Source organism: Exophiala aquamarina (assembly GCF_000709125.1).
Source record: "Exophiala aquamarina CBS 119918 chromosome Unknown aczIA-supercont1.9, whole genome shotgun sequence".
In the NCBI taxonomy this organism is placed as follows: Eukaryota; Fungi; Ascomycota; class Eurotiomycetes; order Chaetothyriales; family Herpotrichiellaceae; genus Exophiala; species Exophiala aquamarina.
Window position 1 is genome coordinate 139,448 of NW_013550579.1, and position 22,670 is coordinate 162,117.

General features: G+C 50.9%; 7 protein-coding genes across 7 annotated transcripts; 1 reads left to right on the forward strand and 6 right to left on the reverse strand.

Moving 5' to 3' along the window:
- Positions 1–2,954: 2,954 nt before the first annotated feature.
- A1O9_09036 (uncharacterized protein) lies at positions 2,955–3,251 on the forward strand (the record flags this gene model as incomplete). The annotated part of the gene is made up of 1 exon (XM_013401730.1): positions 2,955–3,251. The coding sequence occupies one exon, from the start codon at positions 2,955–2,957 to the stop codon at positions 3,249–3,251; it is 297 nt and encodes a 98-aa protein (XP_013257184.1).
- Positions 3,252–3,627: 376 nt separating this feature from the next.
- On the reverse strand, positions 3,628–6,177 carry A1O9_09037 (uncharacterized protein; the record flags this gene model as incomplete). The annotated part of the gene is made up of 1 exon (XM_013401731.1): positions 3,628–6,177. One exon carries the CDS (start codon positions 6,175–6,177, stop codon positions 3,628–3,630), a length of 2,550 nt encoding a protein of 849 aa, XP_013257185.1.
- Positions 6,178–6,724: 547 nt separating this feature from the next.
- Positions 6,725–8,158, reverse strand: A1O9_09038 (uncharacterized protein; the record flags this gene model as incomplete). Its single annotated transcript, XM_013401732.1, has 2 exons — positions 6,725–7,962; positions 8,023–8,158. 2 exons carry the CDS (start codon positions 8,156–8,158, stop codon positions 6,725–6,727), a joined length of 1,374 nt encoding a protein of 457 aa, XP_013257186.1.
- Positions 8,159–10,824: 2,666 nt separating this feature from the next.
- A1O9_09039 (uncharacterized protein) lies at positions 10,825–11,973 on the reverse strand (the record flags this gene model as incomplete). Its single annotated transcript, XM_013401733.1, has 1 exon — positions 10,825–11,973. The coding sequence occupies one exon, from the start codon at positions 11,971–11,973 to the stop codon at positions 10,825–10,827; it is 1,149 nt and encodes a 382-aa protein (XP_013257187.1).
- A 1,586-nt stretch (positions 11,974–13,559) lies between these two features.
- A1O9_09040 (xaa-Pro aminopeptidase) lies at positions 13,560–16,812 on the reverse strand (the record flags this gene model as incomplete). Its single annotated transcript, XM_013401734.1, has 4 exons — positions 13,560–14,063; positions 14,137–16,427; positions 16,480–16,564; positions 16,636–16,812. The coding sequence occupies 4 exons, from the start codon at positions 16,810–16,812 to the stop codon at positions 13,560–13,562; spliced, it is 3,057 nt and encodes a 1,018-aa protein (XP_013257188.1).
- Positions 16,813–17,417: 605 nt separating this feature from the next.
- On the reverse strand, positions 17,418–18,722 carry A1O9_09041 (uncharacterized protein; the record flags this gene model as incomplete). Its single annotated transcript, XM_013401735.1, has 2 exons — positions 17,418–18,452; positions 18,507–18,722. The coding sequence occupies 2 exons, from the start codon at positions 18,720–18,722 to the stop codon at positions 17,418–17,420; spliced, it is 1,251 nt and encodes a 416-aa protein (XP_013257189.1).
- Positions 18,723–19,259: 537 nt separating this feature from the next.
- A1O9_09042 (uncharacterized protein) lies at positions 19,260–21,779 on the reverse strand (the record flags this gene model as incomplete). Its single annotated transcript, XM_013401736.1, has 1 exon — positions 19,260–21,779. The coding sequence occupies one exon, from the start codon at positions 21,777–21,779 to the stop codon at positions 19,260–19,262; it is 2,520 nt and encodes an 839-aa protein (XP_013257190.1).
- Between the last annotated feature and the right edge of the window lie 891 nt (positions 21,780–22,670).

Consider the following 22,670-nt stretch of genomic DNA (forward strand, 5'->3'; position numbering starts at 1 on the left):
TCACTCAAAAAAGAAAACGATTGTCAAGCCTTACTTCTGGTGAGACTCGGTCGAGCAACACACGCACTGATACCAAGCTTGATTTCAACCGAGCAAACAAGTGTATATCTTCTCTTTGGATATAAAAAAGCCAGAAAATCCTAGACATGATTGTTGATTCCTTGATTTCGCATCCACAAAACCGAGCGGATTCTCATTACTCACTCACACAACCAGAACGAATAACTGAACCCAAAGCAACTAATAAGATCTGAGAACGAATAACTAAATCCTAACTTCTCCAGGATGTCTTCCACAGGGAGGTCAAAAGATAAAGGAGAGCTTTACTTCATCCGGGATGGGCATAGCAAGATCATCGTGCGCGGCGACCATAAGGATCCTGCAGACGTATCTGCGAAATACCACGTCAATCAAGACGCAGAACCGAAGAGACATGCTAGGCTCATTAGATTCTTGTCCTATTTTGTCACCTAAAATCTGACAGTCAGGCCCTAGGCTCGACGAAGGGTCTGAAGGGCTTGCGTGAGTCTTGATAACTATTAGTCTGAACCCATCAACTCACCAACAAACAAACAAGCGCGTGACTGCTCTCCTGATTATAATAAAAACCAGAACATCGTAGACAAATTGTTGCCTTCTTTCTTTCGTATTCAGATTCCACAGATCTGTTGAATAGTCACTCATTACCAGAACGAATAACGAAAATTCTGAAACAAAGAACAAAAATCGAAGATTTCAAGGATGTCTTTAGCAGAGCAATCATCCAAACCTTCTTCGGAGCCATCATCCCAACCTTTTTCGGCGCAATCATCTAAAGAGAAAGGAGAACTTTACTTCATACGGGATGGGCGTGACATTATGATCGCGCGTGGTGATCATAAGAATCCTGCAGACGTATCCAAAAATTTCCACGCCAAACCCGATGTACCGAGGAAACAGGAAAAGGCCACTAAATGGGTGTCTCGTTTGATCAGCTGACTTTTGACAACTAGGGCCCAGGGCTCGAGGGATTTTCCCCGGGGGTCTGCGTGTCTTGGGAACTCAAAGGTTGCGAAGTGCAGATACAAGTCTGCGGTGATGTCAATATGATGCAGTACACGAAAGGCTAACATTGACGGCTCGATTAAGGTGCTAGGGAGTAAATCTGATATGGGAGGTTGGCTGATAGAAATTTATTGTGTATGAAGCCTGAGCCATCTTGAATGGCCATTGATTCGTCGATGTTTGGCTTTAGGAGTCGTTAATTCATCTAGGCTTTCCCCAGGGAGAGCTGCGTAGGCCAAAGGCTGATCAATTGGGTTCTTGACCCCAAGCTTTAGCTGGACGCGGCAAATGTTTTCATGTACTATCGTCGTAGAACAGCTCACAGTCGAATAAAATGCTGACGGTCCCGACCTGTTTGTAGCGATGAGCTCACCTATCTTTGTGACGTTGACGGTAATCCTTGCAGCAGACCAATTCTAATAGCACGCAGTCGACATGACAGTTTGCCTTAAGGTGTCAGTCTCACAAACGATGCTGAGTGCCAATATCATGTCAGTAGCTTGATCGTTATCGCTGTCACGATCCGTGACCTTTTCAAGAACAAACGCCAGGACCGTGGGACGCAACATAGGGGTATAAAAATTGGATCATCAAATGAGGTCTTCCAATATTCGTCTTCGTCTTCAAACTTAACTGACCTAGAGCACGCACACACTTTACAAAAAACCAAAGAACTAAACTCACTGAACAATCCCCTTGATACCAAGTATCTCGCATTCGTCCAAGATCGAAACGGAGATGGGGAGCAATCCGAAGTACTGTTCAAAATGCCAAGCCAGCACCCACAACACGGACGAATGCCCCGGCAAGGCTTACGACAGGCCCGCTAACATCTTCTCAAGCATCCACCCAGAGATGATGCCGATGATCCCCAAGAGAATCTGCGAGAACTGCGGAGGCGGCCGCCACGCCACGGCTGCATGCCCCCACAAGAAGTGTTGCGGGAACTGCGGCTCCCAAAAGCACAGCGCGGACCGGTGTCCCTTCAAGGAGTACAAGAGCCAGACCGACACTTGGATCCCGTCTGGTTGTGAGCAGGAGTACATCTGGTGCATTCTCGCGGCGGAGGCTGTTGCACAGGAGACTGCCGCCGGTCCTCGAACCCTGGGAGCGAGCGAGCGAGCGTGCGGAAACTGGAGATAGAGGTAGCGTGGACTGGGGAGCCGGGGTGGGTGGATTCGTCGGCGCGAACTGGGAAGCAATACCTGTGGTGCTCACGGAGCAATCATGTAACTAACTTCTATTGTCTCTCAAGAGTGGACACTGGACATCCCACAGAAATCGTGTGTTGGGAACGACAGCATTTTGATTACATTAGTCTAAGTCAGGGATGGAAGCTGAAAATTGGGATGTTGTCGAGATATGCTCCAGCCTTGTCGCTCACGTGATGAGGCTGGCCCCACAAGGCCCACATGGCTAATGACGTCTTCCCGAATCCCATGCGCCAACTGATCCTTTGCTCGCCTCTCCAATAATTAATTATTACTTTCTTTCCAATCCCTCAGGCCCCTGTTCTTCCTCCCAAGGTGAAAGCTACATAGTCTCCGTACCTACTCACCACCTACACAGTCTCCATGGGTTGGTTCAGCTCCTCACCATCGCCGACACTGGCGCAGCCTGCCGCAGGTACGTCTATCTCCTGACCCTGAAGTGGTGCCATTCCATCGCGCCACCTCCAGCGAACCCCGATTTGTAATACAATCCCCCATACATAAGCCAGAAACTAAACAGCCTCGTGCAATGCAAACAGTCGCACAACAGCCCTCGACGCCAGACAACCTCGCCTGCGAGCTGAAGCCAGCGACGAGCACCGAGAAAGTCAAGGTTCGTAGTACCATTCCCACGCTCCACGCTCGCAATTCACGCCCTCACTCCCCTCGTTCTTTCACAATTCCTACCACGGGCACTAAATGTCTTTGTCCAGCCATGCTGCGTATGCAAAGATGAGAAATCCGTGCGCGACGAATGCATGTTGTTCTCGCGCGCCGACGATCCCCAGGAAGATTGCAAGAGTCTGGTCTCCAAGTACAAGGACTGCATGGCCACCTATGGATTTAAGATATAATGAACTCCCCCCCCCCCCCTCTCCGGCCCGCGCGATGAGCGCTTCGGAAAGAGTTTATTGGGGAAACGCAGAGATTGTGAACAGAGAGAAACTCCTAGAGTCTGCCTGCACGATGCGGCGAATACCTAGCGCTCGGGGCTGAGCCGCCCTTCGTATGCAGGAGATGGTATAGCACGGCGCTGTGTAAGCATGCATTTCCCTGTCGCGCACAATACTCATTGCTTTATGGAGGCTGTACATAGTTCGAAGACGAAGGACTCGAGGTGGATGGAAGTCCAATGTGTATGATCAATGCATGTGTACCAAAACTACTATGAAAGTATAGAAATGGCCTGGGAATGACCATCAACATCAAGGGTATAGTCATTTGAATCACCACTCCCAGTTAGATAGATAGCACCACTATAACGTTTGACTCATTAGCATACCAACAGAGGTGTACAGCAAAACGCCTGATCTATCCATCCAAGGCCCAGCAATTGCCCTCGCTTCTCACTACATACGGAGCATCCACCTGCTCAAAGTGAAGAGAGTAGAGTCTGCATGCCGACACTAGTGTAATCGTCCCTTTTAAGCAGATACGGTCTTAGATTTTCCTTCCCAATATTGCCTAGAACCTGACCTCTCAGCCTCTCCTTGAGCGCATCAGGATGCAAGACAAATACGCTGGCCAACTCGGTTAGCACCTCGAGACTCGCCTTGAACCCGTCATCTAGATTCCACGAGCGGAGCAGCTGGACGTAACGACTCATGTCACGCGCCAGCATTACGCCGCCGATCCTATTAACTTGATATTTCTTGAAGTGCTCGAGCAGCTGCGTCCGGAAGCCTACGGCTACTTCGGTTAGGAGCGCAATCAGGTTCGCGCCGTCGATTGATTGTGACGAGGTCTCGTAGAACAAATTCAGGAATTTATCTACGCTGTCGCATGTTGGTGTCTGCGCTTGCTCAAGAGAAATGGCTTCGGTGTCGTCTCGAGGACGGAAGTCGGTTCGTGCTTGGTTCGTGAGAAGGCGGGACGTCCAGTTCAGTATGGCATCAACGGTCTGTTGTTCAATGGTGTTGATCTGATCTTCGACGCGCACGATCGCGGTCCGAGTATTCTTTTCCATGTCTCTCCTGGTCGTTAAACTGGATGCAGCAAGGGGTATCAGGAGTGTATTGACACAACTCTGGACAAGATGTGTGATGTGGACTGCCATCCGCAGGTTGGCTAGATAGGACATATCTGGTTCTCGCTTGGCGTTCTCGGCAGACGAGGCTGATTCTGCTGCTGCTTCGAGAGACACTTCGACATAGTTCGTCAAGAGGTTCTTCACGATCAGGTTCAATAGAGCTGCAACGTCCTTGGGCGTCTCCGAGCCACCTCCAAGCTCGAGACCACGGCGAACGCCTTCCGCGAGCCACTTTAGCATTCTCTTAGCAAAGGCAACATGTAGTCTGCCGTCTTCCTCAGATAGTTCAATCTCAGGTGAGGCTTTGTCGGTATTCTTAAGACCGGCAACGGACAGCAGGATTCTCTTCTGGGTGGATGACATTTTTTCCAGGTCCAGGCTCTTGACGTAAGCGTCCGTGGCTTCTCTGGCGGATGCCAGAAGCTCCTGTCCACGATTTCGTAAGGAAGCCAGATATGTCTTTGGTTCCTTTTGCCTTCTTGAATGAAACAGCTCGAACTTGAACAATAACGACTTGTACAATTCTTGAAGGTTGTGCTTTTCCTTGTCAATATAGGCTGAGCCACCGAAATAGGGTGTGAAGAGCTCATCAAGCTGTTGGTCTAACAACTGACTCGTCTGCGACGTGACCGACTCCGGATGCTCCGTCAACCCATGAGCCTTGAGGTCCTCCACGAGAATACTGATGTAGCTTCTAGCAGCTTGTAACGATCTCAGGTATGCTAAGGTGGATTCTGATTCTGCCTTTTCCAGGACGAGTTCCAACCTTTGCTGTATCGATTGCTGGAACACTCTTTGTACGAATTTACCGAGAACCTGCTCCGGGTAAGGGAAGGCCCTTTTGATGATGGATGATTCCTCTTGAACTACCACCTTCACTTCGTCGATGAGTGATTGCAGACCTGGTTCAACACCTGGCAGGTCAGCGTCTGGATCTGATAGCCTGATCCAGGTATCTTGATCACCGCCGACCTCATCTGTCACCAGGTTGCTCCGGTCGATAAAGAACTGGTGCTGATTGACAAAGGATGCTTGAACCGAGGCACCGCCGTTGAAGTCTTGTAATACAATGGCACAATTTTTCATTTCCTCGAAATTCTGGCGCCTGTAAAAGTCGTCGAATAGCTTGAGCATATCATTTTCCAGGGTTTCAATGAATTTCTCAATGACCTCTCTTGTGTTGAAATTCTTGGTCCCTGCCACGCCGTTTGTGATCCCGACTGTTTTGGTGCCATTGACCTGGCCGTGACTTTTAGGATCAAGACGTTGACTTATTCTCAGGAGCTGACGGGCGATATTGGCAGATCGAATTTTGCCTTCACCTGTGCCTGATCGTCGAAGGTTCTCGAGTAGCGTGACCTCTCCCCGGTTACTCACTTCATCCCAGCACTCGATCAGAAAATGAGCGTCTAGAGCTCTTCTCCTTTGGCGATCAAGTTCTTCTAAGCGACGACCAGTCTCGACGGCGACATTTCCTCCCCATCTCTCACCACGGTCAGACTTCAGGGAGGTGTCTAATTTCTGGAAGCTTTCAATTGTCTGATTGAGTTTCCTGCCAAGAGATTCGGTATTGCTTGAGTGCTGAGCCTCTGCTCTTCTCACAGCGGCTGACAGTTCGTTCTCTCGCTGTTCCAGCTCACCGGATAGATCATCGAGTCGACGAGCAGCCTGTTCAAAAGTGCGAATCAAGGGCTTAGGATCGAAAGGAGCAGCGGCGCCGTTGGAGCGGCGATTGGAGGATTGGGCGCTGTCGGTCAAAGACTCTATGAAATCTTTGGCTATGAAATCGCGATCGGAGAAGTCGTCAAGGTTAAAGGCTGGCCCCCGGGGAAATATGGTGCGGCCAGGCTGATCGGTGGATTGGTTCAGGGTCGAGGGTTGTTGGTAGTCCATGCTGAGTTAGCCACTGCTCTTCATTGTGAGAGAGATCAGTGTCTTTAACAGTTTGGATTACTTCGGGCCTGAAAGTCGCAGTGAATTTTTTGTTATTGAGGGGCGCCGCTGGGTGCAGATTCGTCGATTGATATTGTCTGTTCATTTCAAGACCATGTTGCGCGTGGTGGATTTAGGCGTGTCATTCTCTCTAGGTAGGTGTCTGTGTGTCCGCATGTGTCAGGGACTCAGGGCCCTCCGCATTTTGAGATTGCGGCAATACGGGTTAATCCGTTCCGTGATTGTACAAATCGATACTGAGTACAGAGTATTCCCAGCTTTTATGGGGTGCTCAGAGAAGTTAAATCCCGAAAATACTAATCTTGCTTTTTACAGGTAATTCTCATTCGTGAATGGTAACATACTTGGTAGGCCGTTAAAGTACCCAGTTGATATGCCGGTCCGGAGTACGGAGTACGTCAGCTATCTAGCCAACAAGCCTCTAGGCTTCTGTTCTCCTCGGAATCCCCCACACGGTTCATTATCCACAAATCAACAAACACTGTTATTACATGTCCATATGCACATCTTCGCCCATTTGTTGTTGCTGTTGTTGCTGTTGTTGCTGCGAGCCGATTGTCCTCTCACTCGGTGCAACGTTCTCACTTCGCATTGATGCATCATCCGACTTCTCATCGATGAACATTCGTTGCTGAGATTGCGAATTCGGCCGTCGGCCCAACTTCTCACACCACCCTTCGGCGCTAACCAGAGTATCGTTAACAACCCTCGAAACTTGAGTCATCATATCGAGACCCTCCTGAGCGAGTACCATTACTCTCCGTCCGGATTGGGCAGCCTCGGAATCGTCGAGGTTCTCGTCGGCTCCGTCGGTCAGGCTGGTCCCGGCCATATTGGCGACGCTGAAGCGTTGAGGCAGGCTGGTGAGATGCCGGTGAACGAGGTCGCGTGCATTAGTAGGCAAAGCACCGCCGGCGTAGTTTGATACGATGGCAATGACATCTTTGAGTGTTTTGAGCACATCGGCTTTCAGGGCGGCGATGCGTGCAGACAATGCGGCTTGGCGACGCTCTTCTTGAGTTTGGGTCATGCTGGCGACTGACATCGGCGCAGGATGGTCGCCGTCGCCAGGGGTGATGCCCTCATCCCATCGTTCTAATAGATTTTTGAGATTCTGAATTGCTTCGCCCAAATGACCATTAGCCCAGCGTAGCCAGCTCAGGCAGTATCGGAGACTTCTGATAGATTCATCACTCATCGCTACACCGAGCCCACTCGTCGAGATGACCAGTTGTTGTCGCCACCCAGGAGGCGGTTGTCGGTCGCGCGACTTGGCAAGAGCCTGCTGTTCGGTGTAGGGTGGAGAGCGATCACCAGGATTATAGGCTGGTAAAGTGTCGGTGTAGGTCATCTCTGCTGATGGACGGGGCCGACTTGTGCCATGGGGGGCAATATCTGAGTAGCCCTTTTCGACGTCCGGAGTGCGGGCAGTACTGGAAGGTCGTCCGTCGCGCTTTGGCTTCAGAGCCCACCTCAAACCGCCTTCAACACCAGATATTCTGGCAACGGTACCAGCGATGGGTAAACCCACATTTCTCTCGGTCCATTCTGCACCCGGGATATATGACTGGGTGGTTTTGTAAGCGGACAAAGAGCCATTGATGAGGCTGCCAGCGAGAGGGTACTGGCTCGTGAATAAGCGGAGAAGAGGTTCAGGCTGATCGACATCGAAAGTGGTCTGAGTCTGGACCAAAGTGGGAGGGTTTTGCCGGGGAGAGTGATATTCTGTCAAAGTCACATGTCAGTGTGAAACATCCGAGGAAGCAGGATGGTGGGCAGGATTACTCTGTTGTAAACTGTTCAAGGTCTCGGCAGCCTCCATATCTTCGGCCGACATGCCTGAGAGAACACTAGCCGCTCTTGTGGAACGATCACGTTCTGATCTCATCATGTCGATGTCGATGGAAGCGGGCTTTGCCATGTCTAACGAGGTACGATTTGCAGAGAGCGGAGGAGAAAAAGGAGGAGGGATGGCGTAGGGAGGGTTTGGTGACCGAGTGGCCATTTGGGAGAATGAAGGAAAGGAGTCAATGGTGGTTGTGGTGTAGAGAGAGATAGTGTGCGCCGACGAAGATGTAACTGACGTGGATCGAGTCGGTGTGGGAGGCAGAGAGAAGATTGGGTGTAGAACTGCCGCTTTCAATCAGGCCGAGGTAGGGGAGGGACGAGAGAGCGACAGAGGGCGCTACATGTCGTATGGAGGCTGTGAGAGTGGTCTATCGAGATGGACGAAGAGAAGGAGGGTAAGTGGTAAGAGTATGAGTATGGAGAGTATGTGAGTACTAAGAGTAAGTGGTGTGCGAGCGGTTGGGCTGCGCAGTTGAGTTCTGGGGACGGAAAGGATGTCCCAGTCTCCCAGATCAGAGCGAGACGACTCCAGTAGTAAGTACTTACCGTACGAGGTACTGACTACGGAGTATCTGTACTTACAGTAATTCACTACTCGTACTAACTATGTACCAACTAGTGGCATGCACCCCAAAAGACGATCACATGCTTTTCTTTGATTTTCCAGTGCCAGCTCCAGTCCAGCCGAGCGCTTGCCCCCAGTGTTGCAACTTCCCTGATTCGCTGGAAGGCTTGTGCCTGAAGCCCACCTACGCATAGGCTACGCAGGACCCGAGGCGCCTCCATTGACACTGACAAGAATATCTTACTCGTACAGTATGTAGGCATGCCCCCAAGTGGCCTTTGGCCTCCTGGGCTTCCCTGGGGCCCTCCAAATATCCTCTCTCAAATGCCTACGACTGAGTATCTTCTCCAATTATCCCACAAGCTGGAGCCACCGCCCCCTCTTTTGGGTTCCGACCACCCGTCCCTGGTACCAGCGGTTTGTTTCCGTGCATAACTTCGGAAGGCTTTTCAGAGAGCATTCGTATCCAGCCGGGTAACGCACCGAAGCTCCCTACCTACATATGGACGCCTTATCCGAGCATATGCTCTTTTCCACATTTTGTCTTCGCCTGATTACATAACGAGAAAGATGCACTATTGCCAGGAACATGTGCCCTTTGGATCCCTAGAAATCCTTTGCTGGCCTGCAACCGAACTGTGACGGCGGTGGCATCGTGGGCGGTGAATTTTCGCATTGATAACTAGTTACTCATGGCCTACTCGTACGGGTACTCCCCAGTGCACCTTCATTTCTTGAGTCGTGGGTCCCTTGGCTGGCTCCTTCCTCCTCCTCAATTCTGTACCCGGCAAATAGTTTATCCGGTCTTCCGCGGCGATTGTTCCGACGGTGCTCCGTGCGCCGTGCGCCGTACCTTCGTTGATTAGCTGACCTTGCATATCAGTCGCCAATCGATCTTTCCTTCCTTAGTGGTGCCTGGACTTCTGGTAAGCCTCAATGGCACGGCGTCCAACACCCGTAAAGTCATTCAGCCCTACGGGTGGTTCTCTCTTGTTGTAAGTGGCAAGGCGACAATCGTAAATGCCATGCCTGGGAATACAGACGTACAGCCTAGCCTATCTTTCCGTCCTCCAGCGCCCTTCCACGACTCAACCTTGTAAGCCTCACGTCATACCTCATCAGGCCTCGGCCTGTCAGGAAAATTCGCAGAGAAGCTCAACAACATCTACATCAACTCTAAAATCACTCCAAAATGGAGGCAAAACAGTGATGGCTTTTGGGTATCGTTTCTGCACCAGCCCCAGGGAGTCCAAATTCACATATGTGGATCCCAACCGTGGTCTTCGTGAACCGGCCTTCCGCCATGTCGAGCTTGCAGGAGCACTCACTTCCCTCGACATTGAATCAAAGGCCACTGATCTCCCATTCTCTCGTATCAACCAAACCATAGAAGGCAAGGCTGTCAGGTTCCGGGCTGGAGAGAGGAAATGTCAGTTCCTGAACAGCACCACAATGGCTGAAGATGATGGCGACATTACAGAGGAAACTCTTCATCCTTTGAAACAGGAGAAACTCTCCCAGGCTCCCACCACCCACACCAACGTCGTCTTCCTGAACCAACTAGAGCAGCCAATCTCCCTGTTCTGGATCGACTTCCGAGGAAATCCGAGATAGTTTGTCACCATTCAAACTACTCAGTCTGACACAAGGCCAACATATGTGGCGCGTGTCTAGCGTGCAGCAAAGCTCGAGGGTCGAACCCATTGCAAATTCTAGTGCATTTCATGTGGAATCAATTGCCATCATCAAGGAAGGGACTCGAATCTGCCACTGCAATTGAAAAAGCTGCCTCTGAAGAGAACTCAAGCGCCACTGAGTCAGCGGAGGAAGATAATCAGGTGAGGCAAGAGGATACGCCAAGGCCATTCATAAAGAGCACACTATCTAGGTCCGCACCCACGATGCACAAGAATATCTCATGTCCACCACAGGAACAAGTGGGTATCCTTTCGATGACACCGAGATATATATACCATCTCAGGCCCAATGTATCCATGGCTGAGGACGCTAGCTAAGTGCCTGAACGAGCAAGCGATATCTTCACCTCTTTCACGCTCTGCAGGCTTGCAAAAATATCAGCCGAGGCGACCCATGGATTTGTTGGTATCTATGGCCGAATGCAATATTCAATAGAAGTCCTATAGTGCGCCTTTAGAACTTTGCTCCTCTTTCACTTAACCTGTTGACAAATCAGGGTAAACCCCAGACGAGAGCAAGTCAAACAGCGTCGAACAATTCTTCGCATCTTGCAATCCCCAGCAACCCTTAACAATTTGGCCAACCACTTCTGCCGGGTATATCACCGCAGCTTCTTGCCGAAAGCGCAGCTGTACAGCCTCACCGTCAAGCCAAGGAACGTCATCAAGCGCACTCTGGATTGTTTCTCCATCTCTCATCGTGATCTCGACCCTGCTTGGCTGCCTTCCCTGGGAAAATTCCTGATCGAACGAGCTCTCCACCACGACCGTGCATTTCTGGATGAGCGCTTGCAGCTCCAAATTGTCGTACTGCTGATACGTGGAGTCGTCAATGCGACCAAACAGCAATCCAGCAGCGACACCATACTGGATGCTCATCTTTGCCTGCCCGACCTTGTCAAACGGCCCGAAGCTGTCACAGCCGGGGTAAGCCTTAGCAGCAGATGTCGTATTGACGCAAATCCGCTCAATCTGCCCAATCGAGCCGGTTATCTCCTTGCTCAATTTCAATGCGATTGACAAAGGCGTCTGTATAAAGTTGCACCCGGCGACCGGTTTGAATCTTGCATCCAAAATCCCCCCCCCAATACTCTTCTCTGCTACCCACTCAGCGAATTTATCTGATGCGCCCGCCTCTCCCTTTCTATACGCCTCGAACGCACCATCCCTCCCCTCAAGTACTGTGTCACTACTCTGCATCCCCGCTCTAGCCAATCCCAAGCTAATAATCCCGTTTCGACTGGCACTGCCCATGTGCGTATATATCTCTGTTCCCCCAGCCCACGCCCACTCATTCAACCCCGCAGCCATGTTCACACCAAAACTCAGAGCACTCACTGCCGTGGCGTGATTGATCTCGCTGCCACCGCCACCGCCACCGCCAACAATTCCAGCAGCGGCGCTCCCAAAAGCGCCGATGATTCCAGACGGGCGGAAATGCGCATTGTGAAGCCCGCCGTGACGGACTGCCGTGCCCAGCGCGGCTGCCATGTCGTAGCCCGCTACGATGCTTCTTAGTAATTGATCCCCCGTCCATGCCTCACGTTGAGCGAGAGCCAAGGCAGCAGGTATGACCATGACGCCGATGTGGGAGTTTGCCGTGACGTGCATGTCGTCTCGGATCATGCTTGAGACAAGAAGTAGGCCAGTCAGTAACAGCTCCTGGGCCCTGATGTGGTGCATCGTCACCATACGATCTTAAAGCCCAATCGGGGCAATCGAATCGGCAGCACAACATCTAGCATTGCATAATATAAACATACCTATGACCAACAGCAGCATTATGGAACGCTGCACTTTCCACGGAGACTGGCGTATCGATCCCAATTGCCCATGCTCCCGCGCCACCAGCACCGCCGGAGCTCTGCGTACATCGCAAAAGCGAAGAGGCCCACGGAGCCGAGAGCCCAGAAACAAGCGCCCCAAGATAATCGAGCAGGCAAAGCACTGCTTTCCTATAGACATCCTGGGACAGTTTCTCGCTACGAATGATTTCAAGCCGATTGGCCGCGAGATGGAGGAGAGAAGCCGGAGTAGGTGTTGTTGCCTCGGGGTTCCCGTTCGGGGCACCCATTTTTTCTTCTTCTTTAAGAGTGGGAATGTCTACTCGCCAGGGGGATAATGTACTCTGTAAGATCCATACTAGAAACGACGGTACAAGGACGATGGGGAACTCGCCCAAATATAACAAACTCCGGTTGTTGCACCGTTCTTTGGGGTTGGGGGTCCATTGTTGGAGAACGGCACTGAGTACATTTATTGTTTGGGAATTGTGGGTGAGCGACCGAGCCACAAAATCAACAAAACTGATCCAAAAATCTAAGTAAGACCCTTTCGAACAGGAACTGCTTTTCGATACTAGAATCGATCTCTATGGAAATCATGAAATTGAATGCTCAGACTAGACTGCCCAGTAACTATTAGGGACTGGGCACCATCACCAGCTGGTTACATATTGGAGGAGGCTCCTTGTCCCCAGCTGGTCGGTTGCCCCTTGAAATGAGAGCCTTGCACCCGCTGGACCGCCGTCGCTGAGCTGTAGGGTGATGATAATAATGGATAAAACAATAAATACAGACAAGCCTGTGAGTCCCCTGGCTGCTCGGGTCTTATTGTCGTGTATGTAATGCCAATCGAACACTACTAGACAGCACCACACCACATGTGCAACATGCCTCCACAATGATTCCCAAATGCGTGCCAGATATAGTGTCTAACCGCTAAGCTGCAGCGTGGGTACCGAGAACCGTCCATGAAGATACCCCACGATTTGGGGTTGATTAAGGGGATCGGGGGGAGGACTTAGCTAGTTGGGGATGCAGCGAGGCTCAACAGACACCCCATACGAGTAATGATACATACTTTAAGTATACGACATAATTATCTTATTCACTGTGGCCAACTTAGACGGTGGAAATCCTGCCAAAGAAATTGGCTGCCCTTGTACTTTTCATTCGTCAAAAGAGAAACTGAAATTATCAATACATGTTAGTGAGGAGTAACTATCTCCAGTCGTCCAATTGAGGCCTCTGCGGAACTCGCCGGCGCTTTTCTTCGAGGCCTGCTAGCAAATACAAGGACCTTTGCTTGCCTCCCCCAAAAGTTCGCGTCGAGCCCTTCGATTTGCCTGACTCAACAGTGCACATCAGTGAGTCTTCGTGATCAAGCTGAACTCTGCATCCGTGGAATATCAAAGCTAGAGCTCCAGAAGCCTATCGCTTGCGCTTTCTGTTGCCTCGGTCCTCATCTTCGGCCTCGCCACCTCTTCTATCTTCCTTCTTGGCTTTCTGCTCCATTTCATCCCAGTCCTCACCCTCATCACTTAGACCGCTTTCCGCATCGCCTTCGTCGTCACTCGCGCTGGCGTCGTCATCGAACTCGCTCTCATCTTCGCTCTCGGATTCACTGGCTGCTAGGTCAGAATCACTCATCTCGAAGGCCGACTCCTCTTCGGATTCAGCTTCTCCTTCGGAATCCGAGTCGGTGCCAAGGAAGTTCCAACCTCCGTCCTTGAAAAATTGATGCGGATCGGTCGTCACGGTCTTCATGATGGTGCCCCAGTTCAGGTTGAGTGGGCCTTCAGAGTACGCAATGTCAACACTGTCAAGCCATTCCTTCACCCGATCAAGAGATTCTACTGGAATCGTATTGACATGAGTCGGTGGTCGATGGAAGTCTTTGTAGACAAAGACGAGATCGAAGTTCTTGAGTCCAAACTGTACAATGTTAGCATTCAATCCAATATGGGGGAAGATATAGACTTGCCTGAATTCTCTCGAGATGTGCTACCTCTATTTCGTCGAGAGTGATAACAGTAAACGGAGGCTCCGTCAGCTGCACTAAAGCGTCTGTAGTAGGAGCCATCAGAACATTGCTTCGGTTAGGGACACCATTGAAGCTGAGTTCACGGAAGGGAATATCAACCGCAATGTTGTATTCCCTGGCAGCATCAGAGATCTTCTCAGCAAAGCCTTTGAAGAGACGATCAAGCTCGGCTCGTCGTCGTCGTTCTTCTTGTTCTTGCTCAAATTCCTCTTCGTCGCCATATCGATGCTTGCGTTTACGATTTCCCGTCTCATCAAAGGCCATATCCGTAGCTTCTCGATAGAATTGAACATCCTTGGTCTTACGCTTTCCAATGATGATAGGGTTCTTGAGATGAACGTGAATGATGACAATCAGCTCGCCGACACACGGCTGAAAGAAAAGATGCTTGACGTTTGAGAAAACCACATCAACATGATCGTTACGCAGTGGCGATAGGTACCTCAAACCATTCTGATGGATCTCAACTTCACCAGGCACACGTTTGCCGTCCTGTGCTGGTCTCAAGTATACATCCGGGAGCTTGATGGGTCGACGCTGACGAATCTCAACGAGTTTGTCCTGTTCGACTACATCTTCCAACTCTTTCTTTTCTTGTTCACGTCGTACTGCTGACTTGCGAAGTTCGGTGATTTGTGCCGAGACTTCGGACAGACGATCTTGGTCCTTGGATCGAATAGTCAGAGATCTGACAAAATGTGCTTGAGGATCTTCAAATGGCTGGTCATCCTTTCTTCCCACACCTTGACCGGGAGACAAGAAATTGAATCTCAGGTGAGTGTACTCCCCTTCATCAGATTTGCTGACATTCTTGATGGTGTTGATGTGGAATGGGACAGGTCGACCCATGATCGGAAGGATAACAGTCATGGCTTTGAGATCAATCCAAACAATCATATCCTTGACGCGGGCTGGCAGTTGGGCATGAGGCTTGTAGGACTCGAATTTCTTGAATTTCTTCTCCGAATCACCATTCATGTCTCCGGTAGCTTCGGCATACTTTTCAAGACCCTCTCGCTGCTTTTTCATGGCCAACTCCTTTTGATGTTCACGTCGACGAGCTTCTTCCTCCTCCTTAGAATTATCTGTGCGATTAGCAGCTCTGAGGCGAGACGACTTGATGTTCGAAGTGACGATTGCGCTAGCTCCAGGTTTCTTGGTCTTTTCTTGCTTAGGCTTGGTCTCTTCTTCATCGTCCTTAAAGTAGAATTCGATTGAATCAAGATCCGTAGAGGCTTCCTTGGTGAAAATGACCGGCTCTCCTCGAGTGACCCTGACGGTATCCGTGATGACAAGGGCATAATTTGTTCCCTTCTTGTCCTGGGGCTTGTCGTTGGTAAGATCTGAAAGACTGGTGGTAATGCTGACGGTCATCCCATCTTTCAAAGTTTTCGGGTTCTTGCCGTTCAAAACTATCTTGCTGTCTTTGATTTCGATGCCGATGGCAGCTCCGACGTCTTTACCGAAGTGTTTCTCCAGTTCGGGCTTCCTTGATTTGATGACACCAAGGGCTTTATTGTAAACGTCCTTTGCAGCCGCACCATCCTTGGTCTCTTTCAGTGCCGCATCATGTGCTGCAAGGAGCATTTTATAGTTGGCGGTTTGAGATTTGCTCGGATCAATCAAATAAGTCCGCGCGACAACTGAGCAGTAGGTCTTATATCTGAAACCAACACCAGCGATGATGCATCCAGAATGGAGGTTTTCCTCATTAGGTTGAGCCGAATATTTCAGATCATACTGGCCGCCGCTCTCGACGATTGGTCCATAAGCCCAGTCCAACTGCTGATTCTCAAAGTCGCTGGGAATCTTGGAGAGGCCTTTGAAGAATTTGGTGTCGTCGATTTTCTTCGCCATCCGGTCCGCGAGAGCGCGATGGCTGATGCGTTTCTCTTGATCCAAAACTTCTGACATCTGATCGACCCAATAATTGGAAATAAGACCACTTGCAGCGCGGGACGCGGTTCGCATGTTGCGCAGTTCTGTCTCGTCTTTGATGGCAAAAACCATGGCTAGCGCGTTGGATATATCCACTTGCTCAACCTCTTTAGACAGATCACCAAGGACCCTGTACCATTCCTCTGGGAATGGACCGTGAAGAGCATCATTTTTGGGGACAAAGCCCACCTTCTTGCCTGCGCCTCTGATAATGTCCACAGCTTTGTCAAATGCCTGGGTTCGGGTTTCTGGTTGTTTCGTAATGGGAATGACCTCGATGGGGATTTTGCCGTTCTTGAGTTTGTCTAGGTGCTTAGCTATTCATTGTTAGAATCATCCAAGTTTTCAACCACGTCGAGTCATGCTCACCCTTCTTCTCAGTAGTAACAACGTACAGGACGGCAGCGGTAAAGACCATCAAAGTGGCAGGGAATTCGTAGCCAAGAAGCCAGAACTACGAGCAGTCAGTACGAACTTCATCATTCTGGTAGAACCCTGCATGAGGGTGGATGCCAAAGGACTCACATGGACTGCATTGTTCTTATGGTATATGGTGTCTTGATCAGCTTTTCCAGTCACGATAACAAGAGAATCAGCGCCACCGAACAAGCCATCGGCGGTCCTCTTGTCATTCTTCCAGGTATTGTAGAGGGTGGCAAGGCGCTCGTGGAAGATGGTCGCATTGATGAAGATGTCACTCATCTTGCTGCCTGCCTCAAAAGGAGGCAGATGCGTGGAAGAGAGGTCTCTCTGAAGGTGGGGAATTTGAATTTGATGGCGCAGGTATTGCGATTGAGGAGTGATGGATGCGAGATGGTAGATCTCAGAGATGAAAAGATGAGGTAGAAGTAAGGAATGAGGCGGAATGGAGAACAATCCTCGTTCGAGGCTGTTGCAACTTCAAGTCGTCGAGGAAGAGTCCCGTTGCCGCAAGGTCTGAGGTTCTTGGAGTGACGATTTGTCGACAATAAGTTCGTCCAAGGCCTACAAGTCCAGGATGCTTTACTCGTTAGGCAACTTCAGCGAAAACGCGCCATGTCTTGGCGCGCCGCGAACGCGCTTGTCGCCCACGACAAGTAATTAAAGGGTCATCTACGACTAAAGCGGCATCAACGTGAACTCCATTTGATTAATTCACATTCCCCGTCAAGGCAGGCACCGAGGCAGAGCAGTTGCGAATCTCATGAATGATCTTAGTATAGTAATACTAATGTACGCGGTGCAGATCCAATGCCCCTCAGGCCTCGGTATGAGTGAGTAACGAGTTGCTCAAGAGAGAGCAGAACAGGGTACTTCTCCCAGACTATCTATGTGAGAAGGATATCATATCCATCCTCTGTGATCTTCACTTCATCCCCGGCAATGCCGTATTTCCTCCTGACCAACTCAAATATAATCAATCCAGCGCTCGTGCTCGGGACCTGACGAATGGTGAACCACCAGAACCCTCTGAAAAGCCAACGCTGTAATCCTCCTACCCTTGTCGCCTGGGTTTTCGATTGCGTCCAGGTGTCCTGATAGGCGTGATAGTAAGCCCTCAACATACGTCCTCGGCTGGGTGACTGAGACCGCGATAGCTTGATGGCCTTCTTGTCTAGCTCCTCCAGTCGCTCAAAATGTAATGTTTGAATGGTTGTCAGTGGGTAGAGCACCATTTGCTGGGTGAACGAGGCTGCAATCCCTGCCAACATAAGGAAACCAGGCTCCAAGGCATAGTGTGGACGGATGGTCGCTGTAGGCTGCGCTTCAGTGGCGGCCATCCCAGCTTTCTTCGCCAGCCTGTCCACAGCAGGCTCTTCCAGGCTCCCATAGTGCCATCGGACGTACCCGTAATATGCTTGGGCCTTGAGGTATTCGAAGGTGCAGAAGAAGACGCCTGATCCAAAGCTATCTTTCAGAAACGACAGTCCCCACCCAGCGAATATTCCGCGGATGCCAATCTCATGTAGCTTGCCTCTTCCATACTGCCACATTGTTTTATTTTCGTATTCGTGTCCTCGGCGTTCAAATCGAATCTGGAGCGCATCAAGGGGTGCAGCGACAATGCTCTGGGTGGTCCCAGCGGCAAAGCCCGCGACGAATGTATGCTTCGGTGGAGGAGGAGGGTAGGCGGCCTTCGTGGCGTGTGCAGATGGCTCATGGAGACGAGCTAGGATCTGAAGATACGAAGTGTACAGAGCCGCCCCGACAACAATGTTTGCTGCTAGCGGTGGCAGGAGTTGTTCAGGAATGAAACGCCATCCATAGCTTCCAACCGCATTGGCGAGCAAGCCTGCTTTAGTTGTGCGCCAGGTGAAGCCGCCTTTCTGGAGATCCTGGCTGGCGATGGATTTGGCGTACGCCTGCAAAGCATGTTACTTCTCTGGCCAGCTTTTGGTCGACCCAGTCCGACCTACCAGATAATCGACACGAGTTCGGAAAAAGGCTTTCACGGGAGCCCGAAAGTAGAATGCTACCGCCTGCGCAGTGAAGGCACGAACGCCTGCTGCAGAAGCGCCAGTGGCTGCATTGCTTCGTGGATCCTTGTAGAGGGGTGATGAGGAGCCGGGAGGCACTACGGGCAAAATCCCTAGAGAACCGTCAAAGTCGGTAGGATCATCTTCAATGGACATGGTATCCCTACCACATCCATCATAGCCTGTTTGTCGAGAATATCTGTGACGGTAGTGCAGTTCGTCTGCGGCATCGTCCTTGAATGAAGCTGGGACAGGCCTTGTACGTGGAAGCATAATTCTCCCTGACGCAAGGCCCGGAAGGCTGCGAGCTGGACCGATCATTATTGGATCTCCCCATCCAAGCCCCCCGGCAGCTTGGATACCTTAAATACTACGAGTGCGTAGTTACCTAAACGTACGAGGTATAGTACTGCGTACACTGTCACTGTCAACTTAACCCGAAGCAATAGCGATACCTATGAAAATCTCTGCTTGAGAAAAAACATCTGTATTCATTATCGTATCGTACCGCGTTGAATCAACGGGCGCACTATGGGGTATCTATGACTCGCCATCTGTCTAATTCAGCTCAATTGATCATGACCGTAACCTTGAGCGTTTTCTCACACATATTGCTGACTCCCCGAGCCCCCTTGTTTCGTGGAGGCACAAAACAATTTCCTGTTGGTCTGTCCTAAAGTACATTTGAAAACATCAAAGCTCAACGCTTGTCTTCCATTCAACATTCTCTTTCTCGGCCCATTCCTGAAGGAAAGCGAGGCCAAATCTAGCTGCCTCAAAGGCTGTGGTGTTCGCGTCCAATGGAAGATAGAATTCTTTCGGAACCTTTGACGGTGTCGGCTTTTCCTGCATTCGAACCGATGAATCCTTCGCTCGTTTCGAAAAGGTGTTGGGATAGTCGCGCTTAAGAATATCAGGAGACAGCTGACGGGAGCCTTCCAACCAGGCAGTCTGGAGCTCTCGTGCGTTTTGAATGAGATTGTCTTTGAACTCAATGTACGACTTCTTGTATTTCTCCGCATCCTCATTAGTCTTGGTATTTCCGTCGCTGCCAGGAGTTGGGGCAGAGTTGCAGTAATCGTCAGGCAAAGGGTCTCGGGCGAGCCGATCCATGTCACATTTGTGAATGAGTTGCCGACAAACAGCACCTAGCTGGACGACTAGGCCATGCAAGTGGACATGTTTCCTTGATGCTCGCCAGAGGAAGATGTGATACGGAATAATGCTTGTCCAACCCGGGTCAACCCCGGGTCGTGCATGAGCCTGGGCCGAGATATTGATCATGAAACAAATTAATGCTTCAGTAAGCAATGCCACGGATTTTCCAGAGTAACCCTTGACTTCTCCATTGGCCGATGGTCCAATTTTGGTCCCCTCATGCTTCAGTGAACGACCGAGTGCAAAGAATTTGGTGTTCATGTTCGTCCAAAGATGTCGCTCCTCTTCCCTGCTGCTCGTTGCCGTAGGAGGTTGAGGCGAAGGTTTTGGAACAGCTACAGGCGTGGACACTCTCCCTCTTCCGCCCGTAGGAGTCGGGACATCCTGGTAATCAGAGGACTCGACTCTTCTCATGGCGGTGGATTTGAGTTCTTTTTTAGGTGTGGAAAAGGTGGACTTAGATTGTGAAGCCGTAGGCGCCTTTCCTGCAAGCTGAACGGGAGTAGATGGCCGTTTATCGGACTCAGCGGAAGGCTTTAATCTCTTCCTCCCAAGGGGAGTGCTAATCTCCAACTTGCGCTTCTTCTCCGGCTTTGAGTTGTCGGGCGCGGCGGATTTTGACTGAGCATCCTTTTCGCGACGTCCTTCCCGGGACTCATCTGGCATGGTATCGTTCTTTGGCTTTGAATCTGCTGCGTGGACGGCTTCGTTGGTCTCGTGCCTGGCTAATTCTTTCTTCGGCTTCACATCCGGGATTATTCTTATCGCAGAATCTTCGTTCTTGACGATGGTCTTCTTAGCCCGTGGCCCTAGTTTTAGAAGTGCCTCAACTCTCTTGCGGTTCTTCTTCCCGTATTTGAGAATGATGGTATGCCGCTGTCGTGGCCCAGGGCTAGCCCGGGCTCCCTGCTGTAGTGGTGTTCCAAGCTTGGTGCCGATCTTCGACAGAGGCTTTACACCAAGAACAGGTTTCGTTGTGTTAGGGGTACCAGGGAAAGAATCTCTGGCAGAATGCTGACTGTCGGATCGGGCTCGGTCTCCAGCAACAATGCCACCTTTGCTTGTCGGTGAATCGTCCAAGTCGGCACTAGCTAGTATTGCACGGACAGAATCTGTGCGAGAATGAGATCCTGCGGCGGGACTTCCAATCGAGATGGTGTCAGACGGGGTAGAGATCGCCTTGGCTAGGGAAGGGGGTAGCAGGGGAGATAGCAGTTCAGGTAATCCTATCTGTTTTTGTGGAGACGGGAGGGTTGGGGAAAGTAATCTAGGCATTTTCATTACCGTGGACTGAGCCTCCACTTTGGTAGACATGGTTGCAGCCTCGCGCTCCTCGGGGGTCCCAGAGAGCTTCCGCCGCTTTGCTGGGGTAGGTGAGGAAGTTGGTTTGTGGGTCTGTGTCCGTGGGGGAGAGGAGTGGTGTCCGTCAGTAAACACCGCTCCACGGCCGGACTCTTGTGATCTGGGCTCCTTATGATGTTGTACAGGGTGTGGCGCACCGTTTTCCGCGGCGCTCTCTGGGACTATTGCGGCGGCAGGTCTCTGCTCGGCGGGTTCTGGAATAGGCTTCTTTGGTGAAGTGGTGTCAGGTGGTTGCGAAGCAGACTCCGGAGAAGCTCTGCGATTTGTCTTGTAGTCTTTCAGACTAATCTTCTTCCTATGTCCTCGATCGGCAGGAGTATGCTGTCCGGTGATTGGTATGGTCTTGGGGGAGAGTGTGTCTTCGTCAATGCGACTACCCTGGTCGTCCGCCCAGCTTCCCTCGACTTTCAACAGCGACTCTTCTTCACGCTGGCGTGACAGGAAACTGATGTATTGTAACTGCTCTTCGTCGCGATCAAACGGAGTTCCTTCATACCAGGTATTGACAAACCGAGAGCTGTGTCGGTAGGGGACATCCGAGGGGACAGAGACTAGGTAGGGTTGTTTGGGTAAGATGGATTGGCGTAATCGATCCAGGCGATCATCCAGTTGAGATATGATTTCAGAGGTACGACGTGTATCCTTGGACAAATAGTGTTTATCTGAGGAGTTCTTGTTCATACCTTGGGACATTTTGTCGCAAAGGCAAACCTATATTTCCATCACCGACGTGTGTGACGAAACCCTCGAAACGAATTGCGGGAATTCGTCTTTCGGGGTATGAGCCATCACATGCCTGTAGGCGCAAAGTGCAGGCGGTGTCGGAAATACTGTGAGATGACAGGACCGTCTTGAGAGGAGACAGATGGGAGTAGGCCGGTTGCGTCCGGGGCAAATGGATCTAGAGATAGTAGTAGTGCGACGGGGTGTTGTATGCAGGTGTGCACAGCGACGGGTCACTTGGCGACAGTAGGTTGAAGCTTCGCAGTCAGGTGCCGGATGATAAAGGGAGAGAAGGCTGAGGTGGAAGCGACTTCGTTACACGGCACACGGGTAATTGGCAGGTGCGCCAGCGAGCGCAGGTCAGGTCAGGTCGGAAGGAGCGAAGCGAGGCCGGAGGGGATGGGGTTGTGGTTGCGGATGGGAGTGAGAGTGCGAGCGGGAATGGCAGATAGCGAGTGACAGGCGTGACAGGCGCGTGCAGTTGACAAAATTGCACTGCGTACTCGTAAGGCCGGTGAGGATTCAACAAAGAAGAGAGAAAGAGATGGGAGCCAGCCAGGCCTGCATCATCCCAATGTCAGGATCTTTGTCTTAAGCTGGTGGTGCAGAACAACGCCGAGCAGAGAGAGAGTCTTGGAGTGTACGGATGTAGGGCAAAACGAGGCGGGTGGTGGTGGTAAGTGGAAGTCACAAGTAGTACGGAGTACACAGTTAGTAACTAATAACTCGTAGTTGTGGTCGTAGTACTCCCAAAGCATTACAGTAGTATTGGCACGGCTGCGGACAGGCCGAAGTGCTAGCTAACCAAAGACCAAAGCGTCAACTGGAGCATCCATCTGGGTGCCACCCAGGAGCGGCACA